General features: G+C 44.3%; 1 protein-coding gene across 1 annotated transcript in view; it reads left to right on the top strand.

Annotated features, from left to right (window-relative positions):
• CCDC6 (coiled-coil domain containing 6) overlaps positions 1-20,412 on the top strand; it is a 90,159-nt gene that overhangs the window by 28,888 nt on the left and 40,859 nt on the right. Inside the window, exon 2 of the mRNA XM_075612959.1 lies at positions 20,195-20,344. Within this exon, the coding sequence (XP_075469074.1) occupies positions 20,195-20,344 (150 nt within the window). The remainder of the gene's footprint in view (positions 1-20,194; positions 20,345-20,412) is intronic.

Here is a 20,412-nt window from a genome sequence, read left to right as displayed (position 1 = left end):
GTTATTTCAATGTGTTATTAATGTTGTAAATGAGAAGAGAAGAAATGAAACTTAAGCCGCTGGGATGAAAATATGGTGAGATTTCTACTAAAATACCAGCAAACCGGAGCTCATAATAATCTGAGGACAGACTGGATCCCATTGCTAGGGAGACTGGATCCCATTGCTAGGGAAACTGGAGGCAGGACATGATAACTGTAAACTGAGGGTGTAGAGATTTTGGCAGGCCATTCACTAGCTAGCAGGTGTTTAAGGTCCCCATATACTGAGTTACGTGATGTCAGGATAATAAAAGCTAATATTAAATCCTCAGCTTTTATAACTTAAAATAGTCTCCAGATCAGTGAGATAGTGAGGCTTAATAACACATTTAACATAACAATAAACAGATAAAGTGAACTTCTCCCAGGGTTTTATGTTTCACCAAGGTGAGCAGTCGTGTGGAGCCATTAAGAAAACATATAACAGAATCAATATAACACTATAAAACAGCATAGAACAGGAACACAACAACTCCAACCATGTCTAGGACACTGCGATAAGGAACATGTTATAGCCACACAAACGTTGCAGCACACGCAGAGTTAAACTTTAACCCTTTAGCAGTGATCAATTAAATGATTGTCTATAATATGCGATATTTTTCCCGAATGTAAGAGGAGCGTCCATAGCGAGCGGATCCACCATGAAGGGCTGCCCCCCTCTGTATACAGGAATCAAACGGTCATGTGCTGCCAATTCCACGCTGCCGGCTGTAATCGGGGGTACAGCACGTTCTCTCAGGGGGCAGCTCTGTCATTTTGAAAAGTAAAAGTTTGTTGTCCAGAAGGAAGAGAGAAACCTTTCTCTTTTGGTATTTTGAAGTGGTCATTTGCCGGCTCAGTGACTTATACATCACTGGACCACCAGGGCTGAGCTGGGTGGGCGGCAATATGTGGCGGCTCAAGATGGAAGTCGTAGTCTGAGACCGCTGCTGGTAGGGTAAACTCACTGATCAGATGTGCCCGGTAAGGGAGTTCTTCCACCAGACCTGTAAGCAAGAGCTGGCTGACCGTTAGATCAGGTAAGCCCGAGATAATCATACTGCTAGATCCTGTCTCTAAAACTTTGTCCTGAGGCTGAGCATTGACGCCTCCTTTCTGCAGCGTTACCACCCTGGGGTATTCAGGGGTGAGTTGGGCTGTGGGCCGTGTCTGCTCTTGTCCAATCTTTGCAGGGATTACCACCCTGGCGTATTCAGGGGTGAGTTGGGCTGTGGGCAGTGTCTGTTCTTGGCCATGCTTTGCAGGGATTACCACCCTGGGGTATTCAGGGGCGAGATGGACTAAGGGCAGTGGCTGTTCTTGGCCATGTTTTGCAGGCATGGTCTCTTACTGAAATAGTGGACACCTCCATTCAGCAATTTCTTTTTTCTGAGTATCGACATATTCCCTCATATTTTGTCTAAATTCTTGCATTAACTGTGTGGCTAACAGTTCTATATAATGATCATCAATTGTAATACCTTTTTGTTGCATCCTCCCGGTCTGCGTGCGTGTATCCTCCATCTTAGCTGTTAAGAGAGGTGTTGTAGCGAGAATCTGTGATCTGAGGCAAGATGCTTCTGCTGGCAGGCGACAGCGACACTACTCGGGGCTCACCAAAAGCTCAGTCCACAGCTGGTAGGTCCCACAGCACAGGCAGCAGCACCCACAGTAGATGTGATAGAGGAAATAAGGATCCCTAGAGCTGGCAAATACTCACATAGAGAGACAGTTTATGTAACACGCCCAGGGCATGTGCTTCCCTGAAACTGCTACTGAGGCACAGGGTTAGGCCTCAGATTTTCTTTTAAGTATTGACTTCTGGGGAAATGACCGATCAGATCGATAATGGTCTGAGTAAAGCAGGCTGATGGTACACTCCCTAGCGATGTCTTTTAATCTGCACTTTAGCTGTAGTACACCAGCAATGTCTGCAGATTGTTAGTAGGCCGAATGGGAGCTCCTGATAAATGCAGCCATCTTAGAGCTCTACCTCCCGGAAGTCCACGTCCCTGCCATCTTTAATGGGGTTAAGGGTCTTCAAAAGGATTATTTTTCTTTTAGACTGTGAATTACAGGCAGATGTAGAATCTGATTTTGGTTATATTGTTCATTCTGCTTTTCCTCTGTGTGGGTAATTTTCTTTTGACGTGTGCATCTGCTGTGGGCTTCATCATTAAACATCTTGTTTTTAATTGCTATGGCTACCGTTTCTTAAATCGGGTCCTTGGCTAAAGAATTGCAATGCTTTTGATCCGCAAATGACTTGCTCCATCCTACGGTGTTTAATGATTGATGTGGACTATTTATTCTTCATAGTCGGTGCCTGTTAGCGAAGTAATGATCATTGAAGCCGTGGCTGCTTGGAACCTAATGTTTCATGTGTTGTATGCTTTGCAGCACGGGGCTTGAAGCATTCACATTAAAGTAAGGTTTACTGAAACATGAAAAGCACTGACATGTAGCCACTCCTTTACCATATATAAAGTTGTGTGATTGCAGATATATGCAGTTGCTTTTCAAATGTAATCGCAAATGCTTAACTCTGGGCAGCATTGGCTCTGGCCCTGATTAACGTACGTGGGCATGAAACATGTCGGCTCCGTTTTTTTTGTCACTTGGTCCGATGGGTGAATAAAACTGATTTTTGTAGTTACCCTCTCTGCAGAAATGTGTGTTCTGGTGTCGCGTCGTGTTTTTCAACTTCCATTATAACGACAATTAGTACTGAATATGTAGTCTATACCAGGAGTGATATTTTAAGGACTGAGCCTCTGTGCTGAAGCAGGGATATACTTTAAACCTGACCTGTAAATGGCCTTTGAGGATTGGTGTTGGCCACCCTGGTCTACTGGGCACTTTTGTTGTTACGTTTTTATCTAGCTAGCAGATCTATTCTGAAGAGGAGCTCTGGGGCCAAATAGGTGGGAGTACGTTAATAGTAATTCTATTTGTTTTGTATCCCACCACTGTAGTGCATGAAAGCAATATTCTCACAGGCATGTGCCTATTAAGTATTTTGGCTCTTAGCTTCTTGGGCTAGACCTAAAATATTAGGATAATTTATATTAAGTATGTGTTCAAGATGAAAGGGGAAGATAAATGCAATTTTGTGTGTAAAAAAAAAAAAATCCATGTAAAGAAACATTAAGTTGGGTAAGTGGTTATTGCACCTTTTAATGTGACCGGCTTTTCAATTTGAAGCCTGACATGTTTAATTGCAGCTGCCCTAGTCGATTCATGGAGATGTTCTGTGCTCTCTGAAAAGGTCGCAAATTCCCGATAGGAAAACTGGCATAGCCATCCCGACAAGTGTGACGTTTTAAAGGAGTTACCGTTTTATAAGTGTGATGGTGACAGGCTTTACAAAGCTACAATGGAATGTTGTGGCTCAAACATAAGTTTGGGAATCCTAAACCACTGATCTTTTACGACTACTCTGTTCCCTACCATTGGATTACTATTCACACCACCAAAAGGACTCCACAATCCAGATACATTCCAAATTGTAATTGTGTGATTGCCAATGTTTTTTTATCATTTGTGATGTAATGCCAACTCTGAGGTCTCCATTTTGTCCCTTGGGAAAATGGGATTTGTAGGCCATTCTATTAAGATATACAAGACGACTTAAACTTAACATGTCATAAACAGAGCTCCTCATATTTCCTCCTGGCCCTACTACCTCCTATATTACTGTTGGGAGCACAATCATACACCCAGTAGCACAAGCACGCTGCCTACGGGCAGGTCCATACTGCCAGAGACCACGAATAGGCGTCCGCATGGGGCGCGATCACCTTGCATAAAGGCCTTGATCGCGCTCATAGTCTGCGCGGGCGACAGCAGGAGGGGGCGTGCGTCGTGCGAGAAATCTGGTGAAACTGATTTCTCAGTGCGAAAGCTAGGTCATGTGTGCGGTTCACCCAATGAGGGCGAACCAGATCCGTAACGCACCTAGTCACGCCGCCCAACGGCGCGTCTACCATGGGCAGAATACGCACCCACTTCACGCGGGTGATGTCACAGCCTTCGCACGCCTCTGCGCAGGCGAAGGCTGTACGGCCTTAGCCTAAGGGTCACACTCTACTCCTCTCACATTCCAAAGGTAGCTAAAACCTGTTGTTTTTACCCCCACAATATTACACAGATACGCCTTTTCCTCTGTTGCGCGACTGCTAAAACTCTGACACAGGCCCTCATTCTCTCCCGTCTTGATTACTGTAACCTCCTGCTGTCCGGCCTTCCTGCCTCTCGCCTGTCTCCCCTACAATCTATCCTAAACGCTGCTGCCAGAATCACTCTACTCTTTCCTAAATCTGTCTCAGCGTCGCCCCTGTTGAAATTCCTCTCCTGGCTTCCCATCAAATTCAGTATCACACACTAAATTCTTCCCACACGTCTGGAATGAAGATTCCCTGAATATCCGACTAGCACCCTCTCTATCCACCTTTAAGACCCGCCTTAAAACACACCACCTTAAAGAAGCATGAGTATCCCCGCTGCTGATACTTTACACCTCATACTGTACGTCGACCGAGACCCCCTGAGACGCACTTTCCAGAACACCTTCCTACTGTCTCTGTACGTTCTTCCTACTTTCCAATTAGATTGAAAGCTCTTCGGGGCAGGGACTCCTTTTTTTTTTTTTTTTTTTTTAAATGTTACGTATGTCTGAAGCGCTTGTGTTATTTGTTTTAATTGTTATATATATGATTGTCACGTGTATTACTGCTGTGAAGCGCTACGTACATTAACGGCTATATATAAATAAAGATATGCATGCACAGATGAAGCCACTTAAAGTTAAAGCAGCAAAAATGTGAAGTCTTATGTTTTGTTTAAAATAAATCTGTTCTGGAGTACTAGATACATTTTTTTTTTTAATTGTAACTCTTAATGCCATTTTAAGGAGTTTTAAAGCATCCTTCTTTGACTTCTTAAGGGAAAATGTGTAAATTTCTATTACTTTCACTAAAACACTACTTTTCCCCCTTCATTTTCTGCTCTTGCTTTTGTCTTGGTTGCTGTATGCGTAGTTAGAACATTTCCCCCCTGGCTCCTGTGTTATGCGCATCGATGACTGACCTGTCAATCACCACTGGGAGCGGCATCATGGCCCCCCAGATATATCAAAGCTGGATCTAGCGCGCTGGAATCAGCAGAGGTGGTGATTGGCAGGTCCAGTCACCAGCGTGCAGCTCTGTGAGGAGAGCACAGGGGTGGAAGACTGGAGAGACACAGGCTGTCCGAGGGCTTGACGCAGAGCACTCAATGCACACGGAGTCAGTGTGGCACAGATACACACGCACACAGCCGACGGGTGGGAGGGGGGCGGATAGCCAGAACACCGCTGCCCCAACGCCTAATGAAACGCTGGCTCCTACAAATTCTGTCTGGCTCCTAAGTATTTTATATTTTTGGCCACCTTTGCTGTATGTATAGTTATATAGTTATTTATAGCCATTCCTTATGTTTTTAACATCATAGATAAGGAAATTTCACTTTAGCTTTATTTATTTCTTTTTAATCTCAAATATCTGTACTGATTCTTTAGACGCTCTCAGCTCTTTCCTGGGGACTGCCCTTTCCAGAGTGTAGGATTATAGTATTTTCTCATTCAACCATCTATGAAAACGTTCTGTTCTAATTTTGCAATTATTGCAGCACCGCTAACACATTTTTGCCTTTGTGGCTCAAAAAGAAACCTGGCAAGGACATAGATATCCACAGAGGAGACGGTGTCAATGTAAAATTAGCCGAGGCTCTCTAATTAATGACAAAAGCAAATGGGCAGAGTGAAACCGTGACATCTGTCCACTTGCTTTAATCACGGATTAGTACAAAAGCTCCACGTGCGCTTCCAAACTCTGGGGGTCTGTCCTTGCCAAGTTTTGTATTTGTTACCTATATTCCAATACATTGGTAACCTGTACCCCAAAACAGATCTATTTTTTTAAATGGGTCATATTTGAAATGACGTTTTTTCTTTTCGATTAATTATATTGATGTAAATAAAGAGTTGTAGACGATGGAGATTTTGAAGCATCGTATGAGCGTAGTTGAAATGAGTTTTACTTTGCTTTTATCATTCTCAATGGAGCGGTCTCCCGTCTCTGTTTTACCTCCCTCCACACTTTTTGACATGGTTTGGGAAGCATGGCTCCCGAGATACATGCCTGTAAAGGTAGTACTGGTAGGCAAGCCTTCTGTTATGGCTTCCTTATTGGCCGACGTGACGAAAGGCATTTAAATATGCGGAATTGCTGGCTTTACCGTTTCCGGCATGTATCCTGGGAACTGATGACCTCAGAGCTGAAATGAGCGTGGTTAAGCTCTGGGAACCCCATAATTCCCACTCAGGGTGGGGCAAGGGGGATAGAGGGGGGTATGCAGCTTAAACGGCAATTCTCTTGTAGTTTTATATTGATGAAAAACATGGTTGTACAGCAGGCCTGCCCAACTCGTAAAGTGAGAGGGGCCGAACTGCTCCAAGGAAAAAAATTTTGGGCCGCACGGGTTAAATCATAATCATCATCATCATCATCATAATCTCTCCTCCAGCACCTCTCATCATCATCATCACCATCCTCATCCCCCTCCCCTCAATATGACACTCTCTCCCAATCCCCTCAATATGACACATTCTCCCCCTCCCCTCAATATGACACTCTCTCCCCCTCCCCTCAATATGACACTCTCTCCCCCTCCCCTCAATATGACTCTCTCCCTCCCCTCAATATGACACACTCTCCCCCTCCCCTCAATATGACACTCTATCCCCCTCCCCTCAATATGACACTCTCCCCCTCCTCTCAAAATGACACCCCCCCCTGCAACTCACATCCCAGCCTCCCCCTGCACCTTAGATCACTTACTCCCCTACACCTCACATGTCAGCAGCCCACCCCCTCACATGTCAGCAGCCCCCCCTCACATGTCAGCAGCCCACCCCCCCTCACATGTCAGCAGCCCACTCCCCTCACATGTCAGCAGCCCACTCCCCTCACATGTCAGCAGACTACCCCCCCTCACATGTCAGCAGCACACCCCCCCACCAGCCCGTTTTTCACAACCCCCCCCCCACCAGCCTGTTTTTCACCCCCACCAGCCTGTTTTTCACCCCCACCAGCCTGTTTTTCACCCCCACCAGCCCGTTTTTCACCCCCACCAGCCCGTTTTTCACCCCCACCAGCCCGTTTTTCACCCCCACCAGCCCGTTTTTCACCCCCACCAGCCCGTTTTTCACCCCCACCAGCCCGTTTTTCACCCCCACCAGCCCGTTTTTCACCCCCACCAGCCCGTTTTTCACATGCCCGTGAATCGCCGCCATTTTTTTAAATGTTGTGCAGGCCTGTTGTCCAGTATATTTTGCAGTTTCCACTAACACATATCCTGTTTTCTTACCTTTAATTATACCACATTTATGATGTTAAAATATTCAAATTGCTTAAAAAAAAATGTTCCTCTTATAGTTTTGCTGTTTGAAACACCAACATTGAAAAACATGTAGAAAACCAGCAGAGAACATTACAGCAATGAGTCTCTGCAGTGTACTCGAGTTAAGTTTGCTATTTCCCAACAATTAAGACCTGATACTTCTGCTACATGGTTAATATGAACGTGATGATGAGAGTCAGTACTTGATGCTGTGTGCCTCACCCTCCCTTTACAAGTGTTTCAATCCTAGGTGAGTGGTGAAAGTGTTTTTCAAACCCTGCCCTAGGAGATATGGAAAAGAACGTACTGTTTTTGGTTTTGTTATAACCTGTTCCAGATAATTAAAGAAGGTCAGAAGCATTTACCTGTGATTCAGACATGATGGAAGGATATTGTTATGGCTGTTATACTAGCAGTGTAGTACAGTACCTGAAAAGGTCAGATTAATTGTACTCTTTGCAGTGTAAATGCATGAGATGTTTTTATATCCATTCCATGGTGGTCTAATGAAAGATAACAACCTACAATTGATCTGACCTTTTGTGGTACTATTAGCTTTCACTAGTCCACCATGGAAATGATTTAAAAACATCTTATGCAATGACATTGAAAAGGGTCTTGTCCTCATATGACCTACAAAGAAGCTATCTTTTCTTCAGTGTCCTCTGGCAGCCAATACCTGTCACTACTAGCTGGGGTGGTACGAGTTCTGGCGCAGGTAAAAAGGTGGCATGACTGTTACCTGGTCAGTTATTTGTATCCTACCTAAGCGGTGGAAGGATATCTATCTACCTTTGCCACCAATAATTTCACACTGCCAGGGTCCCACTCATGTTGATCTTTGCTGTGCAGAAGAATTAGGAGCCAAGCACAGGGCTGGTCTGTTTTGTGGTCTGAGACCCAGGGTTGCCCCTCCTCAATCTCCACCATGTGGACCAGACGTCCCGCATTGTGGAGTGGGTCATTTGGTCGCGACCAAACGGCCGCCGCCGATCATTCTAAGAGGCTGCGAACGAGTTGTTTACGGAAGGCGGTCCATCTTTGAATAACTGGATGAAATCCTCTCCCGTGCAATCTTTAGAGAAATGAAGATCCCAGACTATTCTCAAACCAGATCTCAAGTGTCCGTAGGTTTAGAAGTTGTCTCTTGGGTGGCCTTTTCTGAGCTGGACTACAAACTCCTCTCTAATACTTGACATGGTATTATCGTTACCCCTATAAAAAGTGATACGAACTAAGGAAAATGGGAAGGGTTCTCGCTCAGCTAGATTAAGTCATACACTGTAGGAGCAGTGCTAAACTGGGATAAGGCATAACCAGAAAAATGAAAGAAAAAGATCCCAGATAGAAAATCACTGAAACCTCTGCTTAATGGTGTAAATAAGATGAGTAGTGAGGTTATTTAATACTTGCATTTTATTAGTAGTTACATTTAAAATAGATTTTGACTCGGATATAACGACGAACTACAAATAAGTACCAGGCATACCCCGCATTAACATACGCAATGGGACCGGAGCATGTATGTAAAGTGAAAATGTACTTAAATGAAGCACTACCTTTTTCCCACTTATCGATGCATGTACTGTACTGCAATCATCATATACGTACATAACTGATGTAAATAACACATGTGTAACAGGCTCTATAGTCTCCCGCTTGCGCACAGCTTCGGTACAGGTAGGGAGCGGTATTGCTGTTCAGGACGTGCTGACAGGCCCATGCATGAGCTGCCGTTTGCCTATTGAGAGATATGTACTTACTCGCGAGTGTACTTAAAGTGAGTGTCCTTAAACCGGGGTATGCCTGTAGTACTAAGAACACTTGGGTCTACTCGCCCCTGATCTGCTGTACAGTATATGGTATTCCAGTGACTAGAGTAAATCTATTCCGTGCTGACACTGTCTGGCTATGGCTGAGTGCTGGGCTGGTGTGAACCTAGATAGTAACTATGGCTGCCACGGCACTTAAACAGTGGGTCATTGTGTGGATTGGCTTCCAGCGAAGTATAGGAGATCTGTGTATATGTTCAGGCAGCATTTCCACGTTTTGCCAGAATAGAACACGCTGCACGCTCGCAGGGTTTTTTTAGGAAATAGCTAGGGCTGCCTCTGTACATCAAAGGTAAGTAATTGCAAAGTATAGGAGATAATCAGTGTATGTGTTCAGGCAGCGTTTCCAAATTTGGCCGTGATATAACGCATTGCACACGGCTTTAATACAATTGCTGTCAGCAGAGACTGAACTTTGATACTACTGTATGTTTGCTCATGTTCGTGAGTGCAGTGTGTGAGCAGATACAAGTGTATCTTGGTAGAAACTCATGACGTTGCAGGTAATATGTAGCTAGGTACGCTACAGGATCAGTTCCAATGTTTGTTCCAGCCTATTGATGCATTCCACTGAAATCTCCAGCACTGAACAGTAAAGTTACATACCATTAAACCTTTCACACACCATAGAGTGAATTGAAGTTATAAATTAGTTGGTGCATTACAGAGTGCTAGTGCACCATTCAGTAATTCACATGAGACCCGATAAAGCGATGAGGAAAATAAAATTAGAAGCTGGTGGTTTTATAGGCAAAATATCAGACGCATCTGAGAAGCTATCGGCTGTACCCTACACTTGGTGTCACGGACCATATCCTCATAATCGCAGAAAATGATGTAATCACTGGTAATACAACGCGCCAATGTACGTATCGTGCGCATAGCACGCTTTCTCAAGTAAAGTGTACCTATTTAAGCTCGCCAACATCGTTCTGTAAGTTCACGCTTTCCTAAGGCTCAAACCTCAATCCCGCCTACAGTTTTTGCACGTCCTTGTCTCCTAAACTCAGTCAGAAATGGTTCCGTGGGCCGGATTCGATCTCTGATGGTTCTAGGTCCATTTTATTTGTCGCGGGAAGACCAGGTTTCCCACGCTGCAAAACAAAATTCCTGGGTTTTTCAGACCAGGTGATTGATTCCTTACTTAACTGTATATTACAGAATATGGAAGATAATCTTTAAGTGGTGTCACAACCAGGAGATTACTCCTCTCCAGGCAACAACTCCACAGATCTTGGTTTATACAGCCAGGGCTTAATAAAATGGCTAAAGTCTGCTTTATTAAAGGTACTAGTGTCAGTATTGGATGTCCTTCTCTAAATCCTCTGCTGTGTGTATTATATAGTATATGCAAGTGATCCAATGCTAGGTACAATCCATCTCTAAATCCTCTGCTGTGTGTATTATATAGTATATGCAAGTGATCCAATGCTAGGTAAAATCCATCTCTAAATCCACTGCTGTGTGTATTATATAGTATATGCAAGTGATCCAATGCTAGGTACAATCCATCTCTAAATCCTCTGCTGTGTGTATTATATAGTATATGCAAGTGATCCAATGCTAGGTAAAATCCATCTCTAAATCCTCTGCTGTGTGTATTATATAGTATATGCAAGTGATCCAATGCTAGGTAAAATCCATATTTGAATGCTGTTTTCTGTCTACCCCTAATCAAATTAAGTGTTGCCACCTAGGCAGGGAACACCCTGTGTAGAAAACCATTTGTTTGAATGTGCCTCAGATGTGCTAATTAAGCAGACAGAACAACATTGTCAGGTGACTTTTTAGGCCTATATAAACCCAGTCAGAACAGCTAGTCTGCTTGCAGCCCATATCCAAGTAGCCCATTATAAGTGGCATGACTATTGAACAACTGAAGTTTAAAAGGAAGTTCGAAAGAAGTGGACACCCCATCTGGCCCTGATTCCTGCATTTGAACTACGCTGGAAAGGAGGATATCATCAATACCAGACTGCATCATTACTGCTGTGATGCTGCCTTTACCATTTATATTTGCTGTGACTTCACTTCTTCTCAAATTATGCACTTCTTTTTACCAGCCTCAGTATGTCTCAAACTCTATTCATATATCTCCATCTCTCCTTTCTACACCACTTCTCAGTTCACATGAACTCCTTTCTTACCTGCGTCCTCTGACACCACACAGCGATATCCCCTGCAATAAAAAACACCCCTACAAATCCTCCTCACACATCCTCTTTCTATCCATGCTTCTCCTCCTTGCTTCTGGGGATATCTCTCCCAATCCTGGTCCCTGTCTTATTTCAACTTGCTCTCGTCCTCGCCTCCCACATGCAACTTCTACTCCTTCTGGTGTCAACCCCTCCAACCTCATACCCATCCCCTGCCACCCACCCTCCTCTCTCCCTTTCTCCTGTGCCCTTTGGAATGCTCGCTCCCTCTCTAACAAGTTCCTCTCTGTACATGACTTCTTTCTCTCTCACTCCCTGCTTCTCTTTGCTATAACTGAGACCTGGCTCACTCAGTCTGACTCTGCTCTGGAAGCTGCCCTCTCCTATGGTGGCCTTTCCTTCTCCCACACTCCGCGCCCTGATGGCAGGGGTGGAGGCGTGGGGCTCCTGCTCTCCTCTGTCTGCCGTTACCGAACCCTTCCTATTCCCCCCTCTCTTGCTTTTCCCTCCTTTGAGGCTCACACTGTCCAGATCTTCTCTCCTCTCCCTGTTCATGTGGCGGTCATCTATCGCCCACCTACCTCTACTCATCCCCCTTCTGCCTTTCTCTCTCACTTTGAATCCTGGCTCTCTTTCTTTCTCTCCTCAGACTCCCCTGTTCTTCTCCTTGGGGACTTCAATTGCCACATTGATGACACCTCTCTCTCTTGGGCTTCCCGCTTTCTTTCTCTTACCTCTTCTTTTGGCCTTCAACAGTGGACTGCAGCCAGCACCCACAAGGATGGCCACTACTTAGACCTGGTTTTCACTAAAAACTTCTCTCTCTCTGATTTCTCCATTTCCCCTTTTCCTCTCTCTGACCATCATCTCATCTCATTCTCTTTATCTCGCTTCTCCCCTTCTCCACCTCCATCTACACCCCGGTTCTGCAGAAACCTGCGCTTTATTCACTTACCTGACTTTGAGTCCACTTTACACTCCTCCCTCTCCTCTCTCAGCTCTGCTACAGACCCTGACAACCTGGTCAGAAAGTACAACTCTGTCTTGTCCTCGTCTCTTGATCTACATGCCCCACTTTCTCTCTGCCGCCCTCGCCCTTCTAACCCTAGACCCTGGCTAAATTCCCACACGCGCATGCTGCGTTCCTCCACTCGTTCCTCTGAACGCCTCTGGAGGAAGTCTCACACTCTCGCAGACTTCCTTCACTACAAATTTATGCTATCCTGTTTCAACTCTGCCCTCTCGCAAGCTAAACAAGCCTACTTTTCTGCACTAATCAACATGCACAAGTCTAACCCACGCCGACTGTTCTCTGTCTTTGATACTCTACTCAAACCACCCTCAGCTGCCTCTCCTTCCTCCATCTCCGCTCAGGACTTTGCTGACTATTTTAAGGAAAAGGTGGAATCCATACGGCAGAACATCCCCTCTGTTTCTTCCCCCCATCCTACACCTCTTCCTAACTCTCCTCCTGCCTTCCTTGAGTCTTTTTCCACTGTCTCAGAGGAGGATGTGTCGCTGTTGATCTCCTCTTCTCCCTCTACCACTTGCCCTCTTGACCCCATTCCCTCCCATCTCCTAAAACCTCTAGCTCCTACTATAATCCCTACGCTTACACACATTTTTAACTCCTCCCTCGGCTCTGGAACCTTTCCATCCTCCTTCAAACATGCAACAGTCATACCATTACTCAAAAACAGCAAGCTTGACCCTACCTGTCTTTCTAACTATCGACCTGTCTCCCTCCTGCCTTTTGCCTCTAAACTACTTGAACGTCTTGTATTCTCTCGCTTGCTCCACTTTCTCAACACCTATTCTCTCCTAGACCCTCTACAATCTGGCTTCCGCACTGCTCACTCCACCGAAACAGCCCTCACCAAAATAACTGACGACCTCCATGCTGCCAAAGACAGAGGTCATTACACTCTGCTCATATTACTCGACCTCTCTGCAGCATTTGACACCGTGGACCACCCTCTTCTCCTCCACATTCTCCATACTCTAGGTATTCGGAACAAAGCTCTATCCTGGATCTCATCCTACCTCTCCCATCGTACTTTTAGTGTCTCTTCTGCTAACACCTCCTTCTCCTCTATTGATCTCTCTGTGGGGGTACCCCAGGGCTCTGTCCTGGGACCTCTTCTCTTTTCTCTGTACACACTCTCTCTAGGTGACCTAATAACATCTTTTGGGTTTAATTATCACCTCTATGCCGACGACACACAAATATACTTTTCAACACCTGACCTTACACCTGCTGTACAAACCAAAGTTTCTGAATGTCTCTCTGCTATATCATCCTGGATGGCCCTCCGACGCCTTAAACTCAACATGGCTAAAACAGAGCTCCTCATACTTCCTCCCAAACCTGGCCCTACTACCTCCTTCCACATTACTGTTGGAACTACAATCATTCACCCAGTAGCCCAAGCACGCTGCCTAGGGGTCACGTTCGACTCCTCTCTCACATTCGCCCCTCACATTCAAAACATTTCTAAAACTTGTCGCTTTTTCCTCCGCAATATAACTAAGATACGCCCTTTCCTCTGTTGTTCGACTGCTAAAACTCTGACTCGGGCCCTCATTCTCTCCCGTCTTGATTACTGTAACCTCCTGCTGTCCGGCCTTCCTGCCTCTCACCTGTCTCCCCTACAATCTATCCTAAATGCTGCTGCCAGAATCACTCTACTCTTTCCTAGATCTGTCTCAGCATCTCCCCTCCTGAAATCCCTCTCCTGGCTTCCGATCAAATCCCGCATCTCACACTCCATTCTTCTCCTCACTTTTAAAGCTTTACATTCTTCTGCCCCTCCTTACATCTCATCCCTAATTTCTCGGTATGCACCATCCAGACTCTTGCGTTCTTCTCAAGGATGTCTTCTTTCTACCCCCTTTGTATCTAAAGCCCTCTCCCGCCTTAAACCCTTTTCACTGACTGCCCCACACCTCTGGAATGCCCTTCCCCTCAGTACCCGACTAGCACCCTCTCTATCCACCTTTAAGACCCACCTTAAGACACACTTGCTTAAAGAAGCATATGAATAGCACTGTGGATATTCTAAACACGGTACATAATGCTTGGCCCCCTGCAGACGCACTTACCAGAACTCCCTCCTACTGTCTCTGTACGTTCTCCCTACCTACCAATTAGACTGTAAGCTCCTCGGGGCAGGGACTCCTCTTCCGAAATGTTACTTTTATGTCTAAAGCACTTATTCCCATGATCTGTTATTTATATTATCTGTTATTTATTTGATTACCACATGTATTACCGTGCTATGTACACTAATGGCGCTATATAAATAAAGACATACAATACAATACAATAGGCAAATATCTCTCGATTCTATGGTGTCTAGATTCATCAGGGCAACCATTCGAATTTAACCACGGGTAAAGACTCTCATACCCTTATGGGATTGGAATCTGATCTTGGAGGCTTTCACTTCAGTGACTTGTGATCCTTTGAGTATCCATTAAAACACTCCCCATCAAGACCGTAATTCTCACAGCAACCAATCAAGTGGAGAATTGCAAGCAGTTTCATGCAAGGAACTCTATTGCCAACTTCAGGATAAAAGTGTCATGTGAATAGTTCCTCTCTAAGGTGATATCCGAGTTTTGGATATCATGGTCCCTTCTTTTTGCCCTCAAACTTCTAACGAAAAGGAGAGAATATTACCTAATCTGGATGTAGTTAGAGCATTGATGGCCTATAACCAGAACATAGCTAAGTTTAGGAAAACCTTAAGGCTGTTGGTACTTTTTCCAAGGCCCCAGAAAGGGCAAATGGCCTGAGGCGTGTCTATTTTACAGGGGGATCACAGCGGCCATCAGTGACGCTTATACTTGTGTAGGAAAGGTACCACCAAAAACAATTAGGACTCATTCAACATGGGCTATACGCCGCTATAGCAACTTGGTGGAGAAAGCACAGACCTGCAAAAGACATCTGTAAGGCAGCAACATGGTTCTCATTGTATACATCTCCATGCCTTGGCTGATACGATATTTGGGAAGAAGGTTTTTCAGCCGTATGTACTCGCCCAATCTATTTAACTGCTTTGGAACACATCGGCTGTTGGCTGCCATAGAAGGACGCTGAAGAAAATCGGAACTTTAACTAGCGGTATTTTTGTTTCTTAAAGTCCTCTATGGCAGCCTACTTCCCGCTCTTGTTTTTCTTTTTATGTCTCTTTTGCTTCATTTGTGTGTCTTTTTAGAAGCCAAATAACTGATAAATTACCAGGGAACCGGACAGACTTCCTTTATACCTGTGTCTGAACTCTTGTCTTACCCCAGCTAGGAAGAGTTATATCCCAGCTGTAATTTGCTGCTATATAAGTCTTGAAGAAACTGAAATAGCAATACTTACTTTTCCTATTTTTTTTCTTTAAAACACTATCCTATTTGTGCAACCAATTTTCTGGATCAGAAAAGCATTAAACAATGTAACATGTTCTGTTCCATTTTTTTTATTTTTTATTATTTTTTAATAATTTAATGGTATTGCAATTTTAGGTCAGAAAGAATTAATTTTTTATAAGCACAATAACATCACACAGATCAGCGGTGCGCAAACTGTGGGGCACGCCCCCTTGAGTGAGCGCAAGATAATTTAGGGGGGGGGGGCGCGGGCTGCGTGCGGGGAAACTGGGGGCGGGCAGAGCTTTGCACGGGCGGCCAGAAGCTCCGTGCTGAGGCTGCTTCTCTGCTCTGTCTGTGTCAGAAGGGGCTTTCCTTCCCTGCACACAGACATCCCCTCCTCCTCCTGTGTTACCCGTCCCAGTTTTCAGCAGCATGGGGCACAGGAGGAGCAAGCTTACTGGTGAAATCTGTGACTTATGATTTTGTGTCGTGTGTGATTGTGTGATTGTGTGATTGTTTGTGTGTGTTGTGCCGGTGTTGGTTGTGATTGAGTGTGTGTTGTGATTGTGTGTTTTTTTGCGCACACGCTGCACACGCCACGCTGCACACGCCACGCTGCACACGCCACGCTGCACACGCCACGCTGCACACGCCACGCAGCACACGCCACGCAGCACACGCCTCGCAGCACACACCTCGCAATTTAATAATACCAGCTCTAATGGTGTTGCTGCTTGTTTATATAACTTTTATCCAATCATACATCTTGTTAAATGTTTAGTGGGAAAACAAGTTTATCACCTCCCTAGATTTTATCTATGATGTAGGGGGTTGTTAACCCTTGAGTGCATGCCATATGGGCCAGGTGCTTTATTTACTTGATTTTATTAAGCTGCCTTTACATGGTTCTCATCTCCCTCTCCTCTTTCTTTTTTAGTCTTGTTTAAATATACTTAAAGGTGCAGCTCCTGCACCCCCAGTGCTTAAATGAACTAGTGACAGTGATTCATTCTGAACGATTAATGCCTTCATTTCAAAAGGCTGCAAGTTTTTGTAAATTATTTTTAACTTGGTAAAACATGGAAGCCTCAGACTTGGGAGAGGTTTGCTTTCCTCTTGCCTACTCCCTTTTTGTGATGTCCCTTATCCATACGAGCTTGATATCACTCCATTCCTCTCACTTTAACTTTAGTGGCACTCAGACAGGAGCGGGATAGACTAGGGTTGTTTGTACCCCCCATTTGGAGTCCCCGATGAAAATGAAAACTTGATCCATTTCCAAGAGCGACGTAATTTTTGCTTTCAGTATGATTACATTTCATTAAGGAAGACAATTGGATACATTCGATTTACAAAAGGTTGCCTTTGTATAGAAAATACCTGTATCATAAATATTGCACATGAACACTTGATTATGCTGATGCAATGTCAGTCCTCAAAATAGTGTCATAGGTAACTAACAATATTTTTTAATTTAATCATATTCATGCCAAACAGTGCCACTTTACAGAACAATATGACAATATTTAACATAGTTACTCTTGTTGCTTTACTGTTTGTAGGTAATGAGCGTTTATTGGGAAAAAACATAATCAAAGCATAATCCCATAAACAGGATTGATTTTAAAACGATTGTCCCATACTGACTCAACTATAAACAGGTTAGAACCTCCACCACAGCCGCCCACACGTAATTTGAAAAACATTGGATTAAAAGGTTCCAAGTTTCCTAGTTTGTGCACCCTGACTGGTAACAAATTCCAAGACAGCATGGGGCATGGGTTTATGTATATCATAGTCTTACATTTCTATCTCTTATAATAAATTACTCCGTCTAATTCTTTTTATTATTAAACCCGATACTGTCTGTTTATCAAGGAGCTGTGATTAATACATTATCCCCTTTCTATGTGTTTATAGGTTTCCAAAGAGGAAGTACTCATGAGACGAACTATTGTGTAGTTCAAGATCTTAAATTGAGTGTTTGTTTTTCAATGGATTGACATTTTGAATGTCAAAGGGGTTAGGTTTTGTAAAAAGAAAAAATCCCCCAATCTTTAGTAACTATTCTGCCAAGATGACATTTGTCATATTGATGGTGTTGTCTATAGCAAAATGTATGAGTGTTCACCCCATGTCTTTGAGACTTTCACATCAAAATCCAGCTGGTGTCTCTTGCTAAACATTTCAAATCTGGCTTTATATAAATTTTATTTTAACCATGGATAATTCGTCACATGAATGATAGTGTTCCCGCACATTGTGTTCGTCACATTTATTTATTTATTTATTTATAAAATATTTTACCAGGAAGTAATACATTGAGAGTTACCTATTGTTTTCAAGTATGTCCTGGGCACAGAGTTAAGACAAATAATACATGGTTACAAATACAGTTACATAAATGAACAAGGTATACATTATATACAAGACATTGCATGCACAGTTAAAGAAATATATATTATGGGCGAATGAAACAGTTACAGACCAGATTAAAATGTGAGACAGCCTTAGATTTGAAAGAACTTATACTGGTGGTGGATGTGAGAGTCTCTGGTAGGTTGTTCCAGTTTTGAGGTGCGCGGTAAGGCCACGTCCATAGATGGACATGCCGTGCTGAGCCGTGCGGACGCTCCGCGCTGAGCCCCGGCATCCTCAATGAGGATGTCTTTAGAGGGGGGGCTCACGCGAGCATCAGCAGGCGTGCTGACAAGTTGGATTTTTCAACCGACAGCCAAGCTGTTTTTCAGCGCGCTGTCGGGTGAAAACATCCAATCAGCGCGAAGCAGCGTCAACGTTACGGCGCCGTGACGTTGACGTCGGTGCGTCACGGGCGATTGGCCCAGTGACGTCACTGCCCCGCCTCCTGATCGCAGGCGCTGTCTCGCCTGCATGTGCATGACATCTCTCATGCTTGATCAGGTGAGCATCAGCGTCCGCGTGGCTCAGCGCTGCTCCACGTTCTATGGACGAAGCCAAAGAGAAGGAGGGGAACGGCCGGATACTTTGTTGAGCCTTGGGACCATGAACAGTCTTTTGGAGTCTGATGTGCTGCAGGTGGTAGGGGTGAGGAGCTTGTTAAGGTAGCTGGGTAGCTTGCCCATAAAGAATTTGAAGGCAAGACAGGAAAGGTGAACTTTGTGCCTAGACTCGAGTGATGACCAATCTAGTTCTTTGAGCATTTCGCAGTGATGTGTGTTGTAGTTGCATTGGAGAACAAAACGACAAATTGAATTGTAGAGGGGGTCAAGTTTGCTAAGGTGGGTTTGAGGTGCCGAGCCATATACTATGTCTCCATAGTCAATAATTGGCATTAGCATCTGCTGTGTGATACGCTTTCTGACCAGGAGACTTAGGGAGGATTTGTTCCTGTAAAGTACCCCTAGTTTGGCATAGGTTTTGGTTGTCAGGTTATCAATGTGCATCCCGAATGTTAAGTGGGAGTCAAACCATATGCCCACATGCATGATAGCGTTCCCGCACATTGTGTTCGTCACATGAATGAGTGTTCCCGCACATTGTGTTTGTCACATGAATGAGTGTTCCCGCACATTGTGTTTGTCACATGAATGATAGTGTTCCCGCACATTGTGTTCGTCACATGAATGATAGTGTTCCCGCACATTGTGTTGCCTTTTTACTGTGTGGTTGGTAGTGACTTACTTTTTAAAATAAGATTTGACTTTAGTTTTAGAAGAGAAACTCTACAACATTGGTTGACGGTAATTAAAATGAGTACTTAATACAAATATTCTCTTACACATTAATAGTGGGGAGAGGGTAAAGATTGGTTCATACTAGTCTGCGCTAAAGTAGGGGTTAAATCACCTTAGTCTCTACAAGGAATGTTTGGATGCCACAGCCGCCGACATGCGGGGGCCGGACAGAACTCTAGTCTAGGGGCCCCGGGAAATCTGTCCGCGACCCTGTGAAACAGCATCATTGTTCTGGAGAAAATGTGACCTCATGGACCATCTATTTTATGGTCCAGACTCTATTGTATTTATGTGTATCAAAGCAAAAGGGGGGCCTGTCTGGGGGAAAACCTAACGCATCATAGTGTAAATCCTTTTGTTTCAAATTAGTTCTTTCATACATTTGGTGAAAATGTTTGCCTTGGAATTGTACCAATTGCCTCAAAACATGTTCCCAAATAACTACACTGTATTGTAATTTGATTTTTCTAAATGAAGTATGTATGTAGTCAGATCGCATTCTCTGTGACCGCTAATTTGACATTCTCCGTAGTGCTACAAATGAATATGGGAGCAAAACATTTGAGACAGTTTGTTACAAAGGTGCCGTTCACTTTTCTTCTCCGATTGAACTTCGTTGTAGAAGAAATTGGCTTTTAATAGTTATCGTTCTTTCACAGCAAGCAAGGGCGGAGCAAGAAGAGGAGTTCATCAGCAACACATTGTTTAAGAAGATCCAGGCCTTGCAGAAGGAGAAGGAAACCCTTGCAGTCAACTATGAGAAAGAAGAAGAGTTCCTTACAAATGAGCTGTCACGGAAACTCGTGCAGGTGAATATCAGCTTTCCACACTTTCCCCTGCTCTGCTATTAAAACGAGGCATGTCAAGCTCCATTTGG

The sequence above is a fragment of the Ascaphus truei genome, chromosome 8, assembly GCF_040206685.1.
Source record: "Ascaphus truei isolate aAscTru1 chromosome 8, aAscTru1.hap1, whole genome shotgun sequence".
In the NCBI taxonomy this organism is placed as follows: Eukaryota; Metazoa; Chordata; class Amphibia; order Anura; family Ascaphidae; genus Ascaphus; species Ascaphus truei.
The sequence above is the reverse complement of the archived record's forward strand: the minus strand, read 5'-3'. Positions and strand labels throughout refer to the sequence as shown.